The sequence below is a fragment of the Manis pentadactyla genome, chromosome X, assembly GCF_030020395.1.
Source record: "Manis pentadactyla isolate mManPen7 chromosome X, mManPen7.hap1, whole genome shotgun sequence".
Lineage (NCBI taxonomy): Eukaryota > Metazoa > Chordata > Mammalia > Pholidota > Manidae > Manis > Manis pentadactyla.
The window spans coordinates 68,068,391-68,096,207 of record NC_080038.1 but is presented as its reverse complement, the minus strand read 5'-3'; the positions used below and the strand labels follow the sequence as shown (position 1 = coordinate 68,096,207).

The following is a 27,817-nucleotide window of genomic DNA, read 5'->3' as shown; positions in this document are numbered from 1 at the left end:
GTATTCTTCTTTTTCCAGTTTCAATAATTGTGCACTTAAGTGATTGTTCTTCCTTCTTTAAATAGGCCTTGATTACTCTATAGTTTCCTCTTAGAACTGCCTTCACTGTGTCCCACAGTAGTTGGGGTTTTTTGCTGTTGTTTTCATTTGTTTGCATATATTGCTTATTCTCTGTTTTAATTTGGTCTTTGATCCATTGATTATTTTGAAGCATCTTGTTATTCCTCCATTTGTTTGTGTGATTTTTTGTTTTTGTTGCATAATTTATGTCTAGTTTCATACCTTTGTGGTCTGAGAACCTGATTAGCACAATTTCAATCACTTTGAATTTGTTGAGGCTCTTTTTGTGGCCTAGTATATGATCTATTGTTGAAAATGTTACATGTGCACTTGAGAAGAATGTCTGTCCTGCTGCTTTTGGGTGGAGTGTTCTGTAGGTCCTTTAGGCCCATCTTTTCTAATTTGTGGTTCAGTACCTCTGTGTCCTTACTTATTTTCTGTCTGTTTGATATGACCTTTGGAGTGAGTGGTCATTTGAAGTCTCCTAAAATGAATGGATTGCATTCTATTTCCCCCTGTATTTATGTTACCATTTGTTTTATATATGTAGGTACTCCTATGTTGGGTGCACAGATATTTATAACCATTATATCTTCTAGTTGGACTGTCCCTTTTATCATTATGTATTGTCCTTCTTTGTCTCTTGTGACTTTCTTTGTTTTGAAGTCCTTTTTCTCTGATGCAAGTACTACAACTCCTGGTTTTTTCTCCCTATTAGTTGCCTGTAATATCTTTTTCCATCCCTTCTCTTTTAGTCTGTGTGTATGTCTTTAGGTTTGAAGTGAGTCTTCTGTAGACAGCATATGAATGGCTCTTGTTTTTTATACATTCAGTGACTCTATATCTTTTGATTCATTCATTCAGACCATTTAAATTTAGGGTGATTATCAATAGGTATGTACCTATTGTCATTGCAGGCTTTAGATCCCTGGTTACCAAAGGTTCAAGGGTAACTTTCTAACAGTCTAACCTGCCTCACTTACTATGCTATTACAAATGCAATCTAAAGGTTCTTTTTTTCTTTCTTCCTCCTCCATTCTTTATATATTAGGTATCATATTCGGTACTCTTTGTCTATCCCTTGACTCACTTTGGGGTTGGTTGATTTGATTTTGGAACTTCTTAGTAATTAATTGTTCTACTTTCTTTACTGTGGTTTCATTTCCTCTGGTGACAGGTATTCAGCCTTAGGAGGACTTCCATCTAAAGTAGTCCCTCCAAAATATACTGTAGAGTTGGCCTGTGGGAGGTAAATTCTCTCAGATTTTGCTCATCTGGAAAATTTTTAATCCCTCCTTCAAATTTAAATGATACTCTTTTCAAGTAGAGTATTCTTGGTTCAAGGCCCTTCTGCTCATTGCATTAAATATATCATGCCACTCCCTTCTGGCCTGTAATATTTCTTTTCAGAAGTCTGATGATAGCCTAATGGGTTTTCCTTTGTATGTGATCTGTTCTCTCTCTCTGGCTGCTTTTAATACTCTGTCTTTATCCTTGATCTTTGTCATTTTTATATTATATGTCTTGGTGTTGTCTTCCTTGAGTCCCTTGTGTTGGCAGATCTGTGCACCTCCATGGCCTAAGAGACTATCTCCTTCCCCAGATTGGGGAAGTTTTCAACAATTATCTCATCAAAGAGCCTTTCTATCCCTTTTTCTCTCTCTTCTTCTTCTGGTACTCCTATAATGTTAATATTATTCTTTTTGGATTGGCCACACAGTTCTCTCAATATTCTTTCATTCATAGAGATCCTTTTTTCTCTCTGTACCTCACCTTCTTTGTATTCCTGTGGTCTAATTTCTATTTAGTTTACTCTCTCCTCTACTTCATCTAATCTGATTTTAAATCCCTCCATTGTATGTTTCATTTCTGATACTGTATTCTTTAGCATTTGTATCTCACTCCTGAATTCATCACTGAGTTCTTGAATACTTTTCTGTAGCTCCATGAGCATGTTTATGATTTTTATTTTGAAATCTCTTTCAGGAAGATGGATGTGTTCAGTTGTGCTTGGCCCTCTTTCTGGCATTTGTGGGATATTGGTTTGAACCAGTTTCCTTTGACATTTCATATTTATAGGTTGCACCCTCTAGTGCCCAAAGCCTCTACTCTCTGGAGCAGCTCAGGCCTTGGACTGCTGGCAGGGGTTTCAGGGAATTGGTGCTGGTGCCTGAGGGAAGAAAAGAGTTGTTTCCTGCTTCCTGGCTACAGTGCCTGTCTCCACATCCAGGGCCAGTGGGCTGAGCATGCAGGGAGAAACCTCTGTGCTTTGTACTTTAAGCTGCTGTAGGCAGGGCCACCCTCTGACTGGCCTAGTGCAGTGGTGGGGGCAGCCAGTTAGCAAGCTGCTGCCGGCAAGCAGGGAAGCACAGCAGGCTGCTTATCTCAGTGAGGGATCTTGGAGCTGTTTAGCCAGCCAGGGGGATGGAGTGCCTGAAGCCCCTGAATGTTTCCAACCTGCTGGAAAGAGTGCACCCAATTTTGTCCACCTGTCCTTTCTCCTGAGCAGCAAGCTCTGTGTAATCCTTGCCCCTTTAGCAGCCCTCTTGCTGTTAGAAGTCTCTCAGACTGCCCACATTTATTTTGTCCCAGAGCAGTCAGATGTGGAGCCCTGTTTTCCACAAGCAGCTGGAATCTCAGTCTCTCCAAGTGTTCTACCTATCTTAGCTTTCCAACCCCACTAATCTTCAGAGCACCATGTAATGTAGGTTCGTGCTTCCAGAGCAGATCTCCAGGGCTGGGTGTTCAACAGTCTTAAACCTCTGCCTTCTCCCTGGTCCATTTCTCTTCCTCCCTCTGGTGAGCTGGGGTACAGGAAGGGCTCGGGTATTTCTGGATCACTGCTTTGGTACTTTACCCTTTTCCTTGATGCCTGCTGGTTTCCCCAGGTGTAGGCAGTCTGCCACAGCGTTCTTTCCTGTTGCTCTTTTAGGATTTGATGTATCTGCTATATTTTCCTATTATATGTGGTTTTGGGAGGAGGTTTATGTCTCATCTCTCATGCCACCATCTTTAATCCTCCAAGCCAGGAGACATTTTAAATAACTGGAAATAGTCTCAGTGACTAGAGCTCTTGGGGTCATTCATATAAAGATGGCAGTTAATCTCAGGAGTGGTATAGGAGATAATCAAGAGAGACAATAAAGCTAGGAAAAGGAGATAAAAATGTAAAATATGGAAGCCCTTCTGCAATGTTGACATGCATCCATGTAGCCAAGGAAATGAATGGATAAAGAAAAAGTCAGAGCATAAGGATATAGAACCTTAGAGGATACCCATAATTCAGAGGAGAACATCACAAAAATACTATGAATGAGAGAGTATTACCCTATTTTACAGATGAAAAAGTTGAGGCTGGGGAAGCAAAGTGACTATGTAAGGCCATGAAACAATCACAACTCACCCTAAGTCCTTCCAGATTCCACATTGTGTCAATCTACCCACTTCCCAATCTCTGATAACCAATGGCTAGAGAGAAGCATACATATACTGTTATAGTCTCTTCCCACAGTATCCAGGATTTATGTAGGAACATAGGATTTTAAAGGAAAGATAATGATTTAGGACAAGACAGGAATGAGGACCAAAGCTGAGCCAGTATACACTAAAATTAAAATGACATTCTTGGTTCAAGTAGACATCTATTAAATAACAGTGAAATCACTACAACATAGGCAGCAAGAGTAGGTGGGGGTAGGGAAAGCAGTATAGGTGCAGATGGTAGAAGGAGAAGGTAAATTGATTTCTAAATTCTGCATTTGTCCTCTATTATGCAAAGAGTCATTTTTTTAATGTATCTACACTTTTTCAATTTAGTCCTCACCAGGTGATGACTCTATCTTTACAGCCTTAGCTTAATCTCTCCAGGTAATGAAACCATGAAGGAAGTTGATAATTGGGTTTTTCAGCTTAGGCTTCAATGTCTGCAAGCTTGATTTCAACTTAAATAATTGCTGGGAAGAAGTGTTCTATGCCAAATACGAGTGTGGATTGCTGTGGCAAAAAGTAAAAGAAACCCTTTAGCAGAATACTAAAAGCCAGTTTCTGAAAAGGTATATTGCCAAACCATACCTACAGAATTCCAAGACAGCCAACCATCAGCAAAGAGTAGCAAGGCAAATACTGCACTCCACTTCCAGAATTACCTTTCACAGTGTATCAGTCACCTTCCTGGTATAAATGTATAGGTGAGATGAGATGTATGCCTAAGCACTTTGCCTCTTTCCTCCCTGAGTTGCTTGACAAACCTGAGTTATTCTCTATATATCCTTCACTGAAGATCTGGGCCAATACAGCTGCTTTCTGTTCAGACTTAAAGGCTAAAATAGTCTGGATTCCAAACAATACAGAACTTGTGCCCACCGTGGAGCCATGATTCCAAAGACAGACATTCTCAAAGCCACTTTTACATTTCCACTGTTTCCAGAAGAAAGCAGCATTGTCTCCAGAATCTGCCTAGTTAGCTCAGTGGCATGAGAATTTGCCAGCTTGCTGTGGTAAGGGTAACTCACCCTAGCTGGTCTTTATCTTCTGGTATGCAGACCTCATACCTATTGGAGTACTCTGAATGGCACATTGATTTCATAAAGGAAAATGTACTAACAGAAACTCTAAGGGACAACCACTGCCAACTTAATTTTTATCTCAAAGTGCCAAGTACCTTATTATTCAGGGAGTATAAATAAAGTGATTATTTGTACATTAAACAAGCTGGCTCAGAGTGTACTTTGCTCCCCCAATTTCCTGGGGGTTGGAGACAAAAACATTTGTACCATAAATGATGTTGCTTGTCAATTCCAAGGCCTCTTACTTTCTAGATAATTCATTCCTTTTTAGGAACACACCATCTAACGTACTATAATAGCTATCTCGATTATGTCCAGAAGAATAACAGTGAAACGGTAATTTTGTGAGTAGCAAGACCCAAAACAGTCCATTAAAACCAGATGATATTGAGCTGTCATCACAGCTTTTTAAGTCAAATACTAGCCAGTATTATAGATAGATTATGCTGATAAATAAAATAATCTTAGTTCATAGTACAACAGGCTGACTATTCTTAGAATGTGAATGTCTGGACTCCTTACAAATACTTCAGTATGACACACCAATCTTCAGAGATTTGCAGATGCCTGCTGCCTCTAGGGATTAGACAAGGAAGGAATATGCCAGTGAATGTATACATGTCCATACAAGAGAAAGAGATATTTAATAATGTTCACTTTTCAACCTTACAGATTATCCAGAAGGTTCATCTCTTGCTGTGGAAACGGAAGCATAGCAGTTTTCACATTTTTACTTCTCTCAGACAGGTCAGTATTCTGAGGGAGGCACACAGTGTGCCACCTGCACTGCTAAGAGGCAGTCTTGGGGGAAGAACTAGAAAAAGTAAGTTCTAATCCTGGTAAACAAGATGTTAAATTCTTCCCTCTTACATTATTCACATAAGCAAGAGTTCTATACATATTATACTGAAAAAGATTCCCTGATTCGTTGCAAACTCACACTATTCACTTGGGCTAAAATGACCCCAGAGTATACAGAAACAGCCAAACATCCTGTTCAGGTTATTTACTTTAATACCATGAATTATAAACCTTGTCCTGGTGCATTTCAGGGCTCTGAAATGATGCCGACTATAAATAGGTTCTTTTTGCCTGACTCCATTATGTCAGTTAATAACCTACTCTTATGCACCCACAGGCAAAAAACACCATCCCTACACTCCAGCTCCCCCCAAATGTTACTAATTTGTTTATCAGTGGCAGGCAGCCTTGTACAGAGAATTATCTTTGGCCTAGTAAAAAGCTGAACAGCCTTCTCTTTGCAACATTCACAGGTAAATAAACCCAATGTAATTCAGTATTAAAAGGAGAATTTTAGTAATAGAAATGCCATGGAGCTCAAAGCTCTGATCCAATAAGCTTTCCAATTCTATTCCCATGAAAAGGCTAGCAATTATTCAGAAGCCCATCTGTTTGTGGGCTCTCATGTCTTCATTTCTTTTCCTTACAGAATCCTGCTATGTACCAGCACAGATATTGTATAAGACCTCATGTATGCCAGCCATTTTGCTATGTACTTGATACATATTATCTCATTTAATCCTCACATCAACTCTTTGAAGTGAATGTTACTATTCTTATTTTGCTTATGAAAACACTAAAACCCAAAGAAGTTAAACCACCCATTCAGCTTAGTAAATGGACAACTTAATTGCAACCCAGGTCTGTCTGACCTCAGAGTATGCTCTTTCCACTATGGCACTATATTTAAAAACCTGATGGGCAATTCACTGTGCATCTTCATTTATAATCAAAGGTTAGGGAGAGGGAAAAATTAAATCTGTATTCTTATTCAAAGCCCTGATGAAATGTTTGATGTTTAAGTGAAACAACTCATATGGCAGTAGTATGTAGGTTTCAATTTATCCATGGTTGCTCATCTCTCTAATTTTCTCATTTTAGCATTTTACCATGGATATTCTATGGAGCACCAGTACTACAATATGTTAACAGATATTAAAAGGGGGAAAATGTTCTCCAGTGAAATAAACTTAGGAAATCCCGTATAAGCAAAATTAGAGAGTTGTCTTTAGCACAAGAATTCTCAAGGCTTTTCCTATACAAATGAATTTTGCAGCTCTCCTGAGTGGATGATGTAGTATCTCTTTGAACTTACTTGACTGAACTTAGATCATGAAACCTTATCTTAGTGCAATACTTATCAGGATTTATATAATATGCTAAGGAAATCTGTTAATCCCCAGAAGTGGAGTAAGTTTTTCCCAAATTTATATGACCAAATCCTTTTTATTTGCAGAATATTTTGAGTGAATATTAAACTATAAAATATATTTTTATATGATTCCATACATAAGGAAAATTGCCTTTAAACAATGCTTTCCCCAGGGTACTCTGTTCAAATAAATTAATTGATTAATACTACAGGAACAAGAGAGTCATGTTTTGATAGTAAGAGAAAAGTATTTGGGACTACAGGAGGGAAGAGTGGGAGAATCACTTCAAAACTTATGAAGATATGAGTAATTTTAATATATGTAGACACTTAGTAAAGTGATGTTTATAAAAAGTCCAAAAACAACCTGAATGTCTATCAGTAGGAGAGTGGTTGAGTAAGTCTTACATGTCCATATTATTAAATATTTTATATATATTTTCTTTTGTTTCCCTTTTGTAAAGTTTTTTAAATTAAAGTATTACAGATAAATTGAATACCCATCTACTTAAACTTAAAATTAACAAATGTAACATATTTTTCATTTTCTCTCAAATTTTTGTATACAAAAAGAAATTATTGCCATAATTTTTACAGAAAAAACACTGTTTCTACATGATATTTTCTTCAAAATGAAAAGACAAACTTGGAAAAACATTTGCAAAATATCTAACATACAAAATTTAGCATTCTTAATTTACAAAGATCTTGTAAATCAGTTAAGAAAAAGGAAAATACAACAGTTAGAAAAAGGGCAAAGAATGTGAACAATCAACAAAAATTAAAATGAAGTCTAAGCATGAAAATTCTTCAACTTAAAGAAATGCAAATTAAAGTAATCCAAAAATATCAATTTTTATCTACTAAAGCAGCCAATTTTTATAAAGTATAGTACCTAATGTTGGCAAGGAAGTGTTTGAAACAGGTTCTCGTATAAACTGATGATGTAACATTAAATTCATAAAGCATTTTTTAAGAGCAATTTGGCAACATACTAAAGATATTCATACAATTTTATCAGGTAAGTCCATTTTAAGAATGCATTTTAATGAAATAATCAGAGATGTACACAACTATTCATCAATTTATTACAATAGCAGGAAATTGGGGGAAAAAACCCTAAATCTCTAATAATAAGGGAATAGTGAAATAAATTGCTACATTATGATGATGAGATATTATGCACCATTGAAAGTAATTATTTTGAAGAATAATAGGGTTATGTGAAAAAGCTGTATGAATGCCGTTTAATTTAAAAAATACATTTTTATCAGCTTTATTGAAATATAGTTCACATAGCATATGATTTGACCATTTAGAGTGTACAATTTAATTTTAGAATAGTTTCATTACCCCAAAAAGAAGCCCCATACTCATTAGCAGTTACTTGCCCTTTCTCCACTTCCACCTCTAGGGAACCACTAGTCTACTTTATATCTGTATACATTTGCCTATTCTGAATGTTTCATATAATCCATGATTCTGTAAATACACTATGTATATTTTTTGGGAGAAAATATTTGCAAATCAAGTATCTTAACCTTATAAAGTTTCTTATAAAGTGAAACATACACTTACCATATGATCCAGTATTTCCACTTGCAAATATTTCCCCTAGAAAAGTGAAAACCTGTGATCATACAAAAATTTGTATATGAATGTTTATAGCAGCTTAAGAGACTTGTATGCAGAATATATAAAGAATTCTTACAATTCTGTAATGAAAACAAAATCTAATTGTCAATGGGGAAAAAGGATCTGCATAGACATTTCTCCATATACAAATGATCAGCCATGAAAAGTTGCTTAACATTATTAGCCATTAGGGAATGCACATCAAAATCACAAGATACCTCTTAATATCCATGAGGATGGCTCTAATACAAAAGACAGATAATAAGCAGTGGCAAGATTGTGAAGTCAGAATCTTCATACATTGCTGATAGGAATGTAAAATGGTGAAGTCACTTTGGAAAACAGTTTGGCAGTCCTTTAAATGTTAACCATAGGATTACCATATGACCCAATAATTTCACTCCTAGGTATAAAACCAAGAGAAATGAAAATATGTCCACATAAAACTTCATTAATGTTCACAGCAGTATTATTCATAATAGCCAAAAAGTGGAAAAGATGTTAATGTCCATCTATTGATGAGTAGGTAAATAAAATATGGCATATTAATAAAATTGAATATTATTTAGCAACCAAAAGATCTCATGCTACAACATAGATGAAACTTGAAACATTATAAAATTATATTTTTAAATTGAAAACTTTTAAGTCCGTAACTCCATTGCCTTAGCCAGCAAAAACCCAAATTCCAAATTCATTCAGCTATATGCCTTCTCCATTCCTGTACTAAGGCTGCTGAGAACTACTACAAAACTAGCATAACTGATTATAAATGCTGATTACAAATAACACACTAAGATTACATAGTTGTGGTCTTCAGCCTAAATAGCCTGATAAGTCTTCACTACATACCTACTTACCAGTATTTCTTTCCTCTATCAAACACAACTTCATACAGTCTCTCTTTTTACTCCTATACTATTTCATAATGAAAGTCCTTACACATGCAGCAGGGCTAGAAAAAGAAATAAAAAGCACCCTGACTGGAAAAGAAGAATGTCCCTATTTATGGATGACATGATCATCTACATAGATAATTTAAAGAATCTACAAAAACTCCTAGAACTAATAAGTAATTTTAGCAAATGCATACCACACAATATCAGTGCATAAACATCTATTGTGTTTCTTTACACAAACAATGCATAATTAGGAAAGCAAAATAAAAAACACAATGCTACTAATAACTCTAAAAATTTACAATAACTCTAAAAAATTAAATAGACATAAATCTAACAAATCATACACAACATCTCTATGCTAAAACCTCCAAACCACTAAAGAAAAAGACCAAAGAAGACATAAGTACATGACAAGACACACTATACTCATGGGTGAGAACACTCAGTATAGTTAAGATGTCAATGCTCCCCAAATTGATAGGTAGGTTTAATGCAACCCCAAGTGAAATTCCAGCAGGAATTTTTGTGGATATACAAAAGCAGATTCTAAAATTATATGGAAAATAAGGGAACTAGAATAGCCAAAAAAATTCTGAAAAAGAAAACCGAAGTTGGAGGATGCAAACTGTCCAATCTTAAGACATACTTTAATGCTACAGTAGTCAAGATAGTGTAGTAATGACTAAAGCATAGACCCATAAACCAAAGGAACACTAAAAAATAAAGTACAGAAATAAACATACATAAAGATAATCAACTGATTTTTACACAAAGATTTAATGATAATTCAATGGAGAAAATACAATCCTTTCAACAAATGGTACTAGAAACACTGGACATCCCTACCCCATATACACCTTACAACACATACAAAACTTAAGTCAAAATGAATCATTGACCTAAATATAAATCATAAAACTCTAATAGTCTTAGAAGAAAACATAGGAGTAAATCTTTTTCACTTTGAGTTAGGCAAGGAGTTCCTAGATATGACATCAAAAGTAATGTACATAAAAGAAAAAATTACAAATTGGACTTGAACAAAACTAAAAATGCTTTCTCTGGGGAGAACACTTAAGAAAATGAGGACAGGCCATTGACTGGGAGAAAATATTTGTAAGATGCATATCTGATAAAGGACTTGTATCCAGAATATATAAACTACTCTAAAAGCTCAAAAATAAGAAAACAATCATCACAATTTAAAAAATGGACAAAAGGTTTGAATGGACACTTCACCAAAGAAGTAGCAATTAGCACAAGAAAAGATGTTCAATATCACTAGCCATTAGGAAAATGCAAATCAAAACCACAAGGATATTCCTCTACACCCACACTGTAAAATTTTGTTTAAATAGTGATAATTCCAAGTGCTGAGAAGGATGCAGAACAATTGGAATTCTCATACATTTCTGTTGGGAATACAAAATAACACAGGTACTCTGAAAAACCGTTTGGCTGTTCCTTATACAGTGAAATATACACTTACAATGTGACCCAGTATTCCCACTTGCAAATATTTCCCCTAAAAAAGTGAAAACCTGTTTTCACACAAAAATTTGTATATGAATGTTTATAGAAGCTTTACTCATAATCACTCCAAACTGGAAAGCAAAGCAAATGTCTTTGAGTGGGTGAATGAGTAAACAAACTATACTACTTATCAATAAGAAATGAACAATTTATACAGCAATATAGATGAATCTAAAATGCATTATGCTAAGTAGAAAAAACCCAGTCTCAAAAGGCTTTGTACTGTATGATTCCAGATTCCATTTGTAGGACATTTTGGAAAAGGCAAAAATATAGGGAGAGAAAAGGGGAGTCAAGATGGCAGCATGAGTAGGGCAGTGGACATCTCCTCCCAAAACCATATATATTTTTGAAAATGCAACAAATACAACTATTCCTAAAAGAGAGAGCAGAGGATACAGTACAACAGCCAGGCTACATCTACATCTGCAAGAACTCAGCATCTCATGAAGGGGGTAAGATACAAGCCGTGGCCTGGCGGGTCCCGAACACTCCCCCCACCCCAGCTCACCTGCGGGAGGAAAGGAGCTGGAGCAGGGAGGGAGTGGAAGTGCAGGACTGCAAAATAACCAGCCCTGGTCATCTGCACCGGGAGTGCAGATACATATTGCATCGTGTGCTAGATATTAGGGAAATGGAAAAGTAAAATCTGCAGGTGGGTCCCCTGGGACAAAAGAAAAGGGAGTGCTTTTTTAAAGTATTAAAGGGACAGGGGCTTCACAGCTGGATGAAATAATCCTGGCACACTCAGCCCAGCAGGCTGGGAATACTGAGGAGCTCTGGGCACTCCAGCCCCCTGGGAGGCAGCGCAGCTCTGAAGCCCTTCACACCGATAAACAGCCTGCTGTGAATTCCCCCACCAGCGCAACCCCACTACAGTGGCTGAGCCACCTAGGAGTGGCTGTGCCCACAGCAGCTGCCCAGAGTCCCCTCCCAGTGTGCAGCCACCTGGGCCAGACCCACGGGCCACTGCCAGTGTGCAGGTACCTGGCACAGGCAGATGAAGCCAGGACAAGGCGCCAACGGGCACTGTTCTTGCAGGAGAGCACACACGGCATGCCTGCCTCTCCCCACAGGGCTCTAGGCTGCCCCACACATAGCAGCACAGGGGATTAACCCGGATGCTGCTCCCGGTGTGAGGGTGACTGAAACAGGTAGCAGAGAGGGGAAGGGTGACCAGCAAGCAGGAAGGGACTTTGTCTTCCCAGCTGACACATGTGCCATCTGCCTACAACTACCTCTATCACAATGAACAGACGGAATAATTTGATCCAGTCCATAATTAGCCAGACAACACCCGGGAGAGAGCCTGGGGAGACAGATATAACAACCTTCCTGAAAAAGAGTTCAAAATAAAGGTCATAACCATGCTGATGGACCTGAAGAGAAATATGCAAGAGCTAAAGGATCAAGTTAGGAGGGAGAATACAGAAATAAAACAATCTCTGGAAAGACTTAAGAGCAGACTGGATTCAATGCAAGAGACTGTTAATGGAATAGAACTCAGAGAACAGGATTACAGAGAAGCTAAGGCAAAGAGAGATAAAAGGAACTCCAGGAATGAAAGAATATTAAGAGAACTGTGTGACCAATCCAAACGGAACAATATTTGCATTATAGGGGTACCAGAAGAAGAAGAGAGAGAAAAAGGGATAGAAAGTGTCTTTGAAGAAATAATTGCTGAAAACTTCCTCAAACTCGGGGAAGAAATAGTTTCTCAGACCATGGAAGCCCAAGGGTCTCCCAACAAAAGGAAACCTAGGAGGACAACACCAAGACATATAATAATTAAAATGGCAAAGATAAAGGACAAGGACAGAGTATTAAAGGCAGCCAGAGAGAGAAAAAGGATTACTTACAAAGGAAAACCCATCAGGTTATCATCAGACTTATAAACAGAAACATTACAGGCCAAAAGAGAATGGCATGATATATTTAATGCAATGAAACAGAAGGGCCTTGAACCAAGAATACTTTATCCAGCATGATTATCATTTAAATATGAAGGAGGAATTAAACAATTCCCAGACAATCAAAAGTTGAGGGAATTTGCCTCCCACAAACCACCTCTACAGGATATTTTAAAGGGACGGCTCTAGATGGAAGCACTCCTAAGGCTAAATAGATGTCACCAGAGAAAATAAAATCACAGCAAAGAAAGCAGACCAACCAAATACTAATGAAAGGCAAAAAATAAAATCAACTATTCATAAAAGCAGTCAAAGGAAACACAAAAGAATACAGAATAAAACACTTAACATATAAAGAATGGAGGAGGAAGAATAAGAAGGGAGAGAAATAAAGAATCATCAGACTGTGGTTAAAATAGCTTAATAAGAGAGTTAAGTTAGATGGTTAGATAGAAAAGAAGCTACCATTGAACCTTTGGTAACCATGAATCAAAAGCCTGCAATGGCAAAAAGTACATATCTTTCAATAATCACCCTAAATGTAAATGGACTGAATGCACCAATCAAAAAACACAGAGTAATAGAATGGATAAAAAAGCAAGGCACATCTATATGCTGCTTACAAGAGACTCACCTCAAACCCAAAGATACGCACAGACTAAAAGTCAAGGGATGGAAAAAGATATTTCATGCAAAAAATAGGGGGAAAAAAGCAGGTGTTGCCATACTTGTATCAGACAAAATAGACTTCAAAACAAAGAAAATCACAAGAGATAAAGGAGGACATTACATAATTATAAAGGGGTCAGTCCAACAAGAGGATATAGCCATTATAAATATATATGCACCCAATACAGGAGCACCGACATATGTGAAATAAATACTAAGAGAATTAAATGAGGAAATAGAATGCAATGCATTTGTTCTAGGAGACTTCAACACACCACTCACTCCAGAGGACAGATACACCAGACACAAAATACATAAGGACACAGAGGCACTGAAGAACACACTAGAAGAGATGGACCTAACAAACATCTACAGAACTCTATACCCAAAAGCGGCAGGACACACATTCTTCTCAGGTGCACATGGAACATTTCAAGAACAGACCACATACTGGGCGACAAAAAGAGCCTCAGTAAATTCCAAAAGATTGAAATTTTACCAACCAACTTCTCAGACCACAATGGTATAAAACTAGAAATAAATTGTACAAAGAAAACAAAAAGGCTCACAAACACATGGAGTCTTAACAACATGCTCCTAAATAATCAATGGAGCAATGGCCAAATTAAAATACAGATCAAGCAATATGTGGAGACAAATGATAACAATAGCACAAAGCCCCAACTACTGTGGGACGCAGTGAAGGCAGTTCTAAGAGGAAAGTATGACAGCTTCCATCTAGAGCTGTCCCTTTAAAATCCAGGCATATTTAAAGAAGGAAGAACAATCCCGAACAAATAATCTAAAGCCACAATTATTGAAACTGGAAAAAGAAGAACAAATGAGGCCCAAAGTCAGCAGAAGGAGGGACATAAGAAAGATCAGAGAAGAAATAAATAAAATTGAGAAGAATAAAACAATAGAAAAAAATCAATGAAACCAAGAGTTGGTTCTTTGAGAAAATAAACAAAATATATAAGTCGCTAGTTGGACTTAATAAGAGAAAAAGAAAATCTACACACATCAACAGAATCAGAAATGAGAAAGGAAAAATCATGACGGACCCCACAGAAATACAAATAATTATTAGAGAATACTATGAAAACCAATATGCTAACAAGCTGGAAAACTTAGAACAAATGTACAACATCCTAGAAAAATACAACCTTCCAAGACTAAGCAAGGAAGAAACAGAAAATCTAAACAGACCAATTATCAGCAATGAAATTGAATCGGTAATCAAAAAAACTACCCAAGAACAAAACTCAGGCCAGATGGATTCACCACTGAATTTTATCAGACATATAGAGAGGACATAATACCCATTCTCCTTAAATTTTTCCAAAAAATAGAAGAGGGAGTACTTCCAAACTCATTCTATGAAGCCAACATCACTCTAATACCCAAACCAGGCAAAGACCCCACCAAAAAATGAAATTACAGACCAATATCCCTGATGAATATAGATGCAAAAATACTCAACAAACTATTAGCAAACTGATTTCAAAAATACATCAAGAGGATCATACCATGATCAAGTAGGACTCATTTCAGGGATGCAAGGATGGTACAACATTTGAAAATCCATCAACATCATCCACCACATCAACAAAAAGGACAAAAACCACATGATCATATTCATAGACGCTGAGAAAGCATTTGACAAAATTCAAAATCCATTCATGATAAAAACTCTAAACAAATTGGGTATAGAGGGCAAGTACCTCAACATAATAAAGGCCATACATGACAAACCCACAGCCAACATCATACTTAACAGCGAGAAGCTGAAAGCTTTTCACCTAAGATTGGGAACAAGACAGGGATGCCCACTCTCCCCACTGTTATTCAACTTAGTACTGGAGGTCCTAGCCACAGCAAGTACACAAAGCAAAGAAATACAAGGCATCCGGATTGGTAGAGAAGTCAAACTGTCATTATTTGCAGATGGCAAGATATTGTACATAAAAAACCCTAAAGACTCCACTCCAAAAATACTAGAACAAATACCTGAATTAAGCAAAGTTGCAGGATACAAAATTAACACAGAGAAATCTGTTGCTTTCCTATACACTAATGATGAACTAGCAGAAAGAGAAATCATGAAAACAATTCCATTCACAATTGCATCAAAAAGAATAAACTATCTAGGAATAAACCTAACCAAGGAAGTAAAAGACATATACAATGAAAACTACAAGACGCTCTTAAGAGAAATCAAGGAGGACAGTAACAAACGGAAACTCATCCCATGCTCTTGGCTAGGAAGAATTAATGTTGTGAAAATGGCCATCCTCCCTAAAGCAATCTACATTTTCAATGCAAACCCTATCAAAATACCAACAGCATTCTTCAACGAACTGGCAAAAATAGTTTTCGAATTCGTATGGAACAACAAATGACCCCGAATAGCCAAAGCAATGATGAGAAGGAAGAATAAAGCAGGGCGGATATCGCTTACCAACTTCAAGCTCTACTACAAAGCCACAGTAATTAAGAAAGTTTGGTGCTGGCACAAGAACAGACCCGACCAGTGAACAGAATAGAGTCAGATATTAAACCAAACATATATGGTCAATTAATATATGATAAAGGAGGCATGGACATATAATGAGGAAATGACAGCCTTTTTAACAGCTGGTGTTGGCAAAACTGGACAGCTACATGTAAGAGAATGAAACTGGATCACTGTCTAACCCCATACACAAAAGTAAATTCGAAATGGATTAAATACCTGAATGTAAGTCATGAAACCATAAACCTCTTAGAAAAAAACATAGGCAAAAATCTTTTGGACATAATCATGAACAACTTCTTCTTGAACGTATCTCCCCAGGCAAGGAAAACAAAAGCGAAAATGAACAAGTGGGACTATATCAAGCTGAAAAGTTTCTGTATAGCAAAGGGCACAACCAATAGAACAAAAAGGTATCCTGCAGTATGGGAGAACATATTCATAAATGACAGATCCGATAAAGGGTTGACAAACAAAATATGTAAAGAGCTCACCCACCTCAACAAACAAAAAGCAAATAATCCAATTAAAAAATGGACAGAGGAGCCGAACAGACACTTCTCTAAAGAAGAAATTCAAATGGTCAACAGACACATGGAAAGATGCTCCACATCGATAGTCATCAGAGAAATGCAAATTAAAACCACAATGAGATATCACCTCACACCAGTAAGGATCACCACCATCCAAAAGACAAACAACAAATGTTGGCGAGGTTGGAGAGAAAGGGGAACCCTCCTACAGTGCTGGTGGGAATGTAAGTTAGTTCAACCATCGTGGAAAGCAGTATGGAGGTTCCTCAAAAAACTCAAAATGGAAATACCATATGACCCAGGAATTCCACTCCTAGGAATTTACCCTAAGAAGGAAGCAGCCCCGTTTGAAAAAGACATATGCACCCCTATGTTTATTGCAGCACTATTTATAATAGCCAAGAGATGGAAGCAACCTAAGTGTCCATCAGTAGATGAATGGATAAAGAAGGTGTGGTATATATATATACAATGGAATATTATTCATCCATAAGAAGAAAACAAATCCTACCATTTGCAACAACATGGATGGAGCTAGAGGGTATTATGCTCAGTGAAATAATCCAGGCAATGAAAGACAAGTATCAAATGATTTCACTCATCTGTGGAGTATATGAACAAAGAAAAAAACTGAAGGAGCAAAACAGCATCAGACTCACAGAACCCAAGAATGGACTAACAGTAACCAAAGGGAAAGGGACTGGGGAGGATGGATGGGAAGGGAGGGATAAGGGCGGGAAGAAAGGGGGCACTATGATTAGCATGTATAATTTGGGGGGACACACAGGGCTGTACAACACAGAGAAGACAAGTAGTGTTTCTACAGCATCTTACTACACTGATGGTAGTGACTATAATGGGGTTTGTGAGGGGGACCTGGTGATGGGGGGAGTCTAGAAAACAATGATACCAAAATAAAAAATATATATGTATATATATATAGGGAGAGAAAACAGATCAGTGGTTGCCAGGTTTAGGGTCAGGGAGGGTGTGCATTCTATCTGAGGTGGTAGTTACAAAATGCTATGCATGTGTAAAAGCTCACAGAACTGTACACCAAACAAATATTAGATTTGCTGAATTAAAAAATTCAAAAATTAAGCAAAAATTTTAAAACCTATTTGCTTCTCTCAAACTCCTTACACACTCCTTCCCTCCTGTCTTGCCAGTGGGTTTCAGCTCTGGGCAAGTTTGCTATGGATTCAGTGTGACCAAAGAAAATGACAGCAAAACGTTTTTGGGGTGAAAGGGTTATACCAACTTTATTTCCAGGTGGCAGGTCAGTCACTAAAATCCCACTCACTCAGAGCTAGTCTGCATGCAGCGAGCCAGTCTCTGCCTCTGGGCCCCTTTGTCTACACAGTCGTCCCGTACAGCCATCCTCTGGGCCTCTCTGCACAGACATCCTGCACAGCCATCCTCTGGGCCTCTGTCCTCGGCACTGCCACCACTCCAGCCTCTGCTCTGCTCTCCAGCAGCCTTGCAGCCCTGCCACCCTGTCATGCCAAGAGCACTGGGTGGAGATCTTTATATAGAGTCAACAGCCATGTATTGCCCACAGGTGTTCTGTGAGGTAGTCAACCAGGGCCAGGTAAGAATCCTGGCCATAGGAACTCTCATTTTATCCACACTCTGCTCTACCACAAGAGGTCTACTTCTTAAAACAAGGTCTTCTCATATTTGGTGAGGTTTTTCTCCTGACCATCACATAAATCTACTCATTCCTTAGGAAAGCTGCCCATTCTTTGGCTAAGAGGCATAAATATGCTGATAACTACTGAATACATATCTCCAGCACAGAACTCTAGCTAGACCTGAATAACCAAGCGCCTTTCAACATCACCCACACACAAATTCATTTTTGTTCCCTCTCCTTCATTCCCCACCTACATCTAATTAATCACCAAAGTGTGTTGACTGTACTTCCTAAATATCTCTGGAAGTTGTACACTTTTCTCTATCCTGATTACCATGACCCCAAATCATGTTACCTGTATTACTGAAATAACCTCTTAACTGGTTTCCCTGCCTCTCATTTTGCCCCTTTCAGTCCACTCTCCATATTGCAACTAGAATGGTGAAAAACTTAAATTAGTGTAATATCTCTTTCAGTGTTCTCAGCATAGCATGAATTCCTTAACACAGCTTACAAACCATTTAATGATCAGGCCCCTGTTCATCTCCTCAGGTTTATCTCTCATAATTCCCCATTGCAAAACTTCTTCTCCACTAGTTTTATTCCTGCTTTCTATGTTTGAACCATACTCTACATCTTTCAGTCCCTCAAACATGCCCCTGCTCTTTCCCACGATTGAGATGCTTCCTCAGCAACTTCCCACATTCTCCATCCTGGTCTCCTTCAAGTTGGCTATTGTCTTGCCAATGGGTTTCAGCCCAGGAAAAGTTCACTATGGATCCAAAGAGACCGAAAAATGACAGTGGAACATTCTTGGGGTGAAAGGGTTTATGTCCAACTTTATTCCCATGGTGGCAGGTCAATCACTAGAATCCTGTCCACTCAGATCTAGTTGCATGCAGCAAGCAGGTCTCTGCCTCTGGGCCTCTCTGACCCCACAGCCATCTCAGTCTCTGTCCTCAGTGCTATGACCACTCCAGTCTCTGCTCTTCTGTAGCCCTGCAGCCACGCAGTAGCCCAGAGCACTGGACAGAGTTCTTTATAAATAGTCAATAACAATGTATTGCCCACAAGAGTGTATGTAGTAAGCGAGCCAACGAGGACCAGGTGAGAATCCTGGCCATAGGAACCTTCACTTTCTCTGCAGCTATCTAATATTTACTCTTCAGGTTTCAGCTTTGTCTCGCCAGAGGGTTTCAGCCTTGGGCAAGTTCACTTTGAATTTAGTCATACCAAGTAACAACAGATGTGGGTAAAAGGGATTATACCATGCTTTATTCTCAAATCTAGTTCTACAATCACATCTGCTCTAGAAAGTCCACAATCCATCTCCATCTCTGCCTCTGGGCAGAGCTCTATATATAATAACACCAACAATAATGGCTTATTGCCAACACATGTGTAAGCATGCCTCTACTGTAGGCCAATTACATCATCAGGTATATTAGGGCAGGTGAAGATCCTGGCCATAGGAACTTCCATTTTCCTTACAAGCTTCTACATTATTTTCTCAGAGTATATCACTGACTGACCTCCACAGCTGAGCTATATGTCTCTTCTGGGTGCTACTATAATAACATTATGAGAGTACTTTTTCTCAGTGTTGTAATAGTCTACTTATTTGTCTGTCTCTTACACTAGATTGTAAGCTCTTTGAGGGCAGTAACTATGTCTTGTTCACATTTTAGTGCCAGCCCCTAACAATTCCTGGCACATGGTAAGTATTCAATAAATATTTGTTGAATTAATGAGTGAATGAAAAGGAGGGAGGGTGGAAAAGCCTCTGAGATTATAGACATATTTTTTCCTTATCCCTTTCTATGTTTTCCAATTATTCCATAATGAATATAAATTCTTATAATAAAAAATGCATAAATAAGAAGAAAACTGAAATCCCCCATAATCCCACCACCACCACCTAAAGATGACTCATGTCAACATTTTGTTGTATCCTTTCCAATATTTTCTGAGTATATATTTTTAAACAATGAGAACATGTTCAGCTTTGAATTCTGTATTTTTCACTTTTGCCAAAAGTAATTTCCCACTATACCAAGGCATTATTTAATGAGTCCTTTGCTGTCCAACATTAATATTTCATCCACATTTTTACTATTATGAATAAATGCTCATGTTTTTCCATGTGAATTTAAAAATAAATATTTGGGGGTTATCAAATTATTATATATTTACTAGAGAAAATGTGGAAAATACAAGTAGAAAGTAGAATAAATGAAAATAAATTACTCATGCATTCACTATTTTCAACAGGTTAGTCTATTTCCTCCATTTTCCGGATACAATTTCTGGGTTAAAAATAATTATAACATTTTAAATACAATTTTCATCCTTGTTTACTTCACTTAACATTTTTCAGTGCTGAGCCATTCTCTTCACACACATACTTTTAATGGGGGGATATTATTGTCAATGGATGTAACCACATGGCTATTTACAGTTGTTCAACTCACCTGTGAATTTTTTCTTTTCATTCCCAGGACCCTCTGTCTCCCATGAGGCTTACAGAGTTCATTGCTGGGAACCATTCTGATCACCAAAATAAATCACCATGGTGGATTGAAAGCTTCACAGTTTGAAAACATTCCATCTAATACTTGCTGTGCAGATAGATGTTTCAGGACTGTAAAAGTTATTTAATTTACTGACTGAATTCATCAATCTGGTAGTGATTAATTCAAGCCAGTCTTCCTCTCTTTCTTTATTTCCCCCTCCCCAATCTGTGAAACCCTAAATATAACATATATATCTTTCCAAAAGTTCTTTTCATTCCTCTTGTCAAGTAAAGGGGAATTCAAAAGACTTCCTGGAGTCTTTAACTCCCCTTGAAAAACTATTAATTACATCTATACAGTCTTTGTGGTATTGATGGGAATCAGTGTCCTGTGTATTTATAAGCATGTATATGTGCAGCATACTTACACTAAATTCTGCTGTGGTGTAAAAATCAGGGTTAAAACAATTTGAGATTTTTATTTGATCATGCTTTTCCCTAAATAACAATTTAAATACTTGCTGAGCTGTGAACACCATCCTGTATCAGACACCTAAATTCAAGAGAAAGATTCAACACACTGTGACCAAGGTCCTAAAATTGGGAATTGAAAAACAATGTAGATTCTGTTCTCTGTCATAGATGTATGATGTTCCTGAAAGCACCACAGCTAATAGAGAAGATCAGATCAGATTTCCACTTTATTAAACATATGGATTGTTGTTTTAAAGACTTTTAATGCTAGGCTACAGTAAAATTCTTCAATTACTTTTATTATTTTCTCTACTACCTAGCTTTATTTTAGCCTTGATTAATTATTCTTATGATGAATGAAAAATTATAAGCCTAAGTTATTGCCCAAAGGGTTTTTTAAGGGGCTTAAGGATGATTTTCAGGTTTAATTGCAATACTGTTCATAAGGTTAAAGTTTCACAGTTGAAATTAGCCTAAAGATTAGCACTGAAGATCTGTGTTTTCAGAGCAGGGGTTAATGTACAAATAGTGATAACCTATTAGTAATATGCCAGTCCTTTCCTTTTTTCTTTTTTTTATAGCTTCAGTGATAGCTCAGCTGTTATGATAATTTACATCTGTTTATGCATTTATTTATAATCAGTATTTCTTTTAGTCCTACTGTCTGAATCAATAAGATGGACACTAATGCTGCTTCTTTATAATAATACATAAGAGTACTGATGGCTTTTATTTCTCAGCCAGTGCTATAGTGCCCAGCTGCTGACAATAGAAGTCTCAATTCTGTTACAGAGATCAGTGAGAGTTAGTGGCATGTTACAGATATCAAGGAGTTGAGCTCCTATAGGGAAGTTAGGTTTACTAAATCATCTCCCCTAAAACCTTTTTGAGTAAAGAGTTGCCTGCCATAAATAATTCAATGTTCAGGAGCTGAGAAAGAGAGCAATCTAGCTACTTAAAGCAGCAAAAAAATCTGTTTCTTCATATCCTCTAGGTAATCTTGATCAAGGTAAGACATTCAGAATAAATTAAACAGATTATGTCCAGCATTTCATTTGAGAGAATACTAGACATGACTGAATCTGCTGGGGCCAAGGACTGTTTCTCAAACTAAGATGCTAAGAAGCAGCCTTGAAGTCTATGGACACTGAGTTTCACAATGAAATCATGTATGTGTAGATGGGAAGATTTTCCCCTTCCCCTCTCCCTCCAAAATACTCTCTTGTTCAGGTTTCTCTAGAAAGCTTGTTTAGTTTCCACATGGTCTTATGATGGACAGACTTTGCCTTCTACTTATGTAGAAATGCACCTTTCTTTAAAGATAGGGCCACACTTACTTGACAGCAAAGTAGACCTCAAAGCAATCTTTCCCTTTCCCACATCTCATTTCCTGCCAAGGGTATAGGCAGAATAGCTGCTAACTATGATTCAAAGTCAGGAAGGAATCTTTGATGCATAGAGTATATAAGCACTTAACAATCATAGAAATCAGGTCATAAAAGACAGTGTCAGGAAAGGACAGGGCAGCACTGGAAGCTACAAAGCAAAGCTGATTGTTTAATGTCTTGCAGACACACACTGTCTTCAAAAGGCCAAATAAATCAGGGTTTTACATGGGATCTCAGAGAAATAAAGAAACCCCATTCCTATCTCAGCACCTTTATTCTACTAGTTTATAATCTGCTAATATCCCTATCCATAGATCATTGAGTATTGACTACTGTACATAGGTGTCCCCCACAATTGGTTGACTATTGGTAAAGACAGAGAAGTTTGTTTGATAACTGGTGTATCCTGACCTAGCACCTTTGCTTGCTTTCCCTTTGGGCCCTGTCTAACAACCTTGTGGAATCTTCTTCTTCCCCATTTGCAAAATGAAGACACTCATTATTGGAATCCTACAACTGAAGGGTGCTACATAACTTTCTAGTGTTCTTTATATGTCTTTTATTGCAGGAAAGAAATGAAAAGTTTAACCATAACAGTATTTCTCAGCAAATCAGTATGCCCCATTCTTCCATTCTCTCATTGCTGAATTGTTCTTGCAGAGCTTAGAGTACTTTATTAATATTCGTCTATTCATTCCAACAATGTCCTTGAAAGAGACAGAATATAAATTATTTTCTCCATGGTATAGCTGGAAAATGTAAGGGCAAAAGAAATGAAGTGCCCTCCAAAAAGACATAGCTGCCTTAAGGCAGAACTCACAGTTATCTTGTCCAGAGCACTGTCAAAATGACTTGGTTTCCCAGTACTGGAATTACCATGGAGCAGCTTAGAACACTGACAGCAATTAAGGCACGATCACATTTAAAGAGTCCCACTTTGTCTGAAATCTGGAAGTATGCAATTTGTACAACTATTATTTTCTATGTAATAGAAATGTAATATGTGCCTCTTTCTGACACTGGCCCCATGTGGCACATATATTTCATACTACAAAGCATTATCCAGTGCCATTATCTCCTCTCACACCCATAGAGCCCAATCTCAGGGCTGTCTTTGCCAGGAATAAGAATGTGCTTCCCCATGTTTATGCCAAATGGCACAAAGTATAGACATTGAGGTAAGTGGAGATTTAAGTACAATCCTAGCAGGTATGTTTTAAGAATATTGACTATACATTATTGTAACGTGGACCTGTAATTTAACATGGCCCAAATTCACAGGAATGTAACAGTCATGCAAAGCCTATCCCTTTCACCTCTCATCACACATGTATGTCTACATATATGCACACACATGCACTGCCCCCAAAGCTGGCTGTTTGATCATCAGAAGCAAATACTTTAACAGAATGGTCCTCTGTCCTCCTCTTTTAGAAAAAAAATCCAACAGTCACTGCAAATGAAGAACATTCCATTTATACATTCTAGAACCTTTGCTCCCAGAGCAGCTAAGGTATTCAGTAGGTACAAAAGACATGTTCTGTGCCTATGAGGCACAGAGGGCATCTAATAAGATTGTTAGACCTTTCTACAAGTCCTACATTCTTAGAAAATTCTTAGAAAGTTCCATAAGATTGGTAGGAAATGGTTTATGAGGTATGGTACATCTGCATTTCTTTAACCATAGCTGTACTGTGCCTAATTAAATTGTCTTTTTTTGCATGCAGGTGTTATATAAAATACTAATGGATGGGTGGTTCCTAGTAGCATGCAACCTATGACTGTTTATTTCCCTTAAAGGGCTAAGGCTGCAGTGTTCAAAACTATTAAATGTGCTCTTTGTAGCAGCCTAGTATACGACCATCAGCAGAATGAGGTAAAACAGACAACAAATGCAATATATCAGAAAATAGATTCTTAGTAGGGAATGGTATTAAAGGGAAAATGCATTCAAGGAATAATTGCTGTCACCTTGCTGGCCAAATCAGCAAGGGGACACAGCAAGAAAACTGGCACTGGGTCTTGGTAATATATGAAATGTATTGGAGAGACAGAAAAAGAAAGGCAGTGGGGAACCTCTTCAGTTAAGCTTAAGTTGCCAATTTACTACAAATCCTTTTTTCCACCAATCTGTTCAAAGTGATTATATATAATATTCTTAAAACCATGTGTCTTGCTACAGAAGTATCCACAAATACTGACCAACTTTATCTCCCTGTATATTTTATTAAAAGTATATGCATAAAATTGTCACATATATTATGGTTTTGTTAAACAATATTAGCAAAGCCTAAAATTTCAGACCACTTTGATGGAAATTTCTATACATCTCATTTTATGGGGATATAGTGGAGCTTATTCACTCCTAGGTTGATTGGTATGTGTGACATGTAGACTCCTCTGTAACATATCTTCCAAAAAAACCCCTCCCTGTAATCAGTATTTCTTTCTTATGTTCTTACATGTATGTGAGTTGGGATATTAGCATCAATGGTTTTTAGATAGAAAGCTGACTAGTCTAATGGTACTTAATCATGTTCATTTTCTGCTCAGCCTTACACATCTCTTGCCTTTCCCTCTGTTATTACAATAAATAAAAAGTAAAAGAAAGAAAGAACATATGTGCCTAAGGGCCATATGAACTCTGGTTTGCTTTTTTCTTCACTGAAGACTGTGTTTATTATTCTTCAGATACATGTCACCTGAAAAAAAGAATACAGTGTTCCTGAGAAAAGATCACAGGGTCCACGTGCTCATAAATTATACACTACCCTCAGGGAAACATTTGAAGAAGCCCTCATTAAGTAAGCCCCAAGTAAGGTTCCCCTCAATAGATGTACCATTTGCACAAAAAGTCCTTTTCAGACATAATGGAATAATGCCCCCCAGTTATCCAACAAGAAGGCAGAAGTCATTGAAAATGTAGACCATTGAAAGCTGAAGTTTAGAGCAGTCATGACTGACCATGACTAAATAATAATGAAGAACTTGAATCACTTTGGAGAGGCCCAACCTGTAGGACCTCTTAGGGTCAGGCTTAACAAAAACCCAGAAAGAAGACTTTTATTCCAGTTAAGCTTATAAAAAGTTGCTTACTTTGTCCTAGGTAAAGACCTCAAACATCTCAGCTGAAATTTCATTTATTCCCATGTATCAAAGAGCTTGGATTTACATCACACAGTGTAAAAAAACTAAAATATTAGAAACAAAGGACAACTAATTTTTTTCTATATAAAAAAAGTTTTAAAAGAGAAGACCTTTATACAAGAATCTTACTTGAGTAGAGGCTACTAAGGAAATTCAAGGCATAGACATTTAAAAGGAAACAAATGTATAGATATAGATATAAAGGTATACATATGGGTTATACAGAAATGTGAAAACATTGACATAGATTTTTGTTACAAACAACAAGATTTTCAAATTAGTTTCTCACCATATACAGGGACTTTGAAAAAACTATTCAGTCTCTTTTTGAATATTAAAATATTTATTCTCATAGAGAAGCAAAATGTTTGAATATTCAAACTTCTAACTCTGGTGGAAAATTTATGAAAGTAAAAACACAATTTAAGCAAAAATTTTTAAGTATTTGAATATATTTATGGTTTTGAAAGAATTTTCCTCATACACCTTTACTGAAGTATTAAAATCAATTTTGCATATTAGCAGTGTATCAGACCCAGAGCCAAACAATGTTGGCAAACTCTAAAATAAATCTGGCTTATAAAAATTTCAATTAGCATATAGGAACTTCAATGAAAGTAAGATACAATTCACTGTAGAGGGAAGGCAAAAGATTTACTATTGGAACATTAAGGAAAGTAGGTTACCAAATAATCAAAAATAGTCATTAATTTATACTTATCAATGCATTGTTATACCATATCTAAATTACCCCGTACAATCAGAAAGCACTTACTAGAGTAATGTGCTTTGGAGGAACCCAGTACAAATGAAAATCTGAAGTTGCTTCTGAATCACAAGAGTCTGTGTGGCAGGACTGCTGGGTGCTGAGGGCTGAGTGTTCTGTGGGATGTAAAAGCAAATCCAAATGAAATAATGAGGAAGATAAGCCAAGATGAGACAGGAAACATTAACATTATAACCCCATTTTGATTACCTTTCCCCCTAAATTTTGAGACCTTCTATTTTCTACTTACATATTTTCCACCTATTAAAATTGTAATTTTGTTGGTAAAATTTATTTACCTCTTCCACATCTATCCTATTAGCTGAGATAACTTAGATTTGCATTTCTGTCACTGCCGCTGCCTATCTTAACAGAGCCACCTGAAGCATCTATTTCTAAACATTATTTTTAAATGCTTTCATCTGTCATGAACTCATGAAGTTTTCTACTTTTTTTTCACCTGAAATTTTGGACAACTTCAATTCAGTCAAAGTCATCAGAAACAACCTTACCTTTATATGACTCTTTTCAAGGGGTATAGACACTACAGTCCTAATTGATAAATAAAGCAATGTACTTTTATGGAGTTTTTTTATTGCTACCCAATCTGGCCTTCAATTCTACTTTAGGATATTAATTCTCACTGCCACAAGTTATCATCTTTGTGAGTACGATTGTCAAGAATAAAAAGGGGGAATACTAGGAAAATAAGGAGAGAAGTTGTCTGAACTTATTTGGGGTTGCTTTAAACCAGGAACCCTAAATCTTATTTTGGTCATACACTCCTTTGAGAATTTAAGAAAGTGTGTACACTTTCCACATAAAAATACATACACTTACACACACAGATAATTTTACAGTTTCAGAGGGCTTCCAGAAAGTCTGAAATAAATGCATATACCTTTGTTAAGAATTCCTACCTTAAATTGTGTCCCATTTTTATAGTCATCAAATAAGTGCACCTGTATGTGATACTGTGTTACATTATCAAACTGGGCTACAGGTAACCAATTAATGCAAAGTCTGTTACTAGTTTATTATATATTTTTAGATGTTGGTATTTCTGTAATCCTCCACCCCATTATCTGAGGCCTTGGAGCAGTTGGATGAGCAACAGAATGGTTGTTGCTAAGGATATCAGAGAGATGGGCTGTGTACACAGCAGGTACTATATAAAGTCCTCAGACAACAGGAGACCAAATGTTTCTCATCAAATTAAAGGAGTCTTAAGATGACAGCTTTTGGAATATTTAGCTCACGGCAGTGTTATTTTTAGTGACACTGACATTGATTTTTAAATGTCAGAAATGTGTTTTTTAAAGAGAATATTCTATTATAGCATTAATTTCTTTTTAAATTTCAAACCCATTTGTTTGAAATTTGTTGGACATTATAAGTT

At 37.0% G+C, this 27,817-nt stretch overlaps 1 protein-coding gene across 4 annotated transcripts in view; it reads left to right on the top strand.

The window, feature by feature from the left end:
- The window catches only part of ZDHHC15 (zinc finger DHHC-type palmitoyltransferase 15), a 121,782-nt gene extending 96,581 nt beyond the window's left edge, over positions 1-25,201 (top strand). For 2 of the 4 annotated variants that reach the window (XM_036902713.2, XM_036902716.2), the window contains one exon: positions 20,630-25,201. In XM_036902713.2, the coding sequence (XP_036758608.1) occupies positions 20,630-20,682 (53 nt within the window). In that variant the 3' untranslated portion in view covers positions 20,683-25,201. Of the gene's footprint in view, positions 1-5,297; positions 5,373-19,819; positions 19,849-20,629 lie in introns of all 4 variants that reach the window. The other 2 variants (XR_008994993.1, XM_036902714.2) reach the window with 2 other exon arrangements.
- The last annotated feature ends 2,616 nt before the right edge of the window (positions 25,202-27,817 follow it).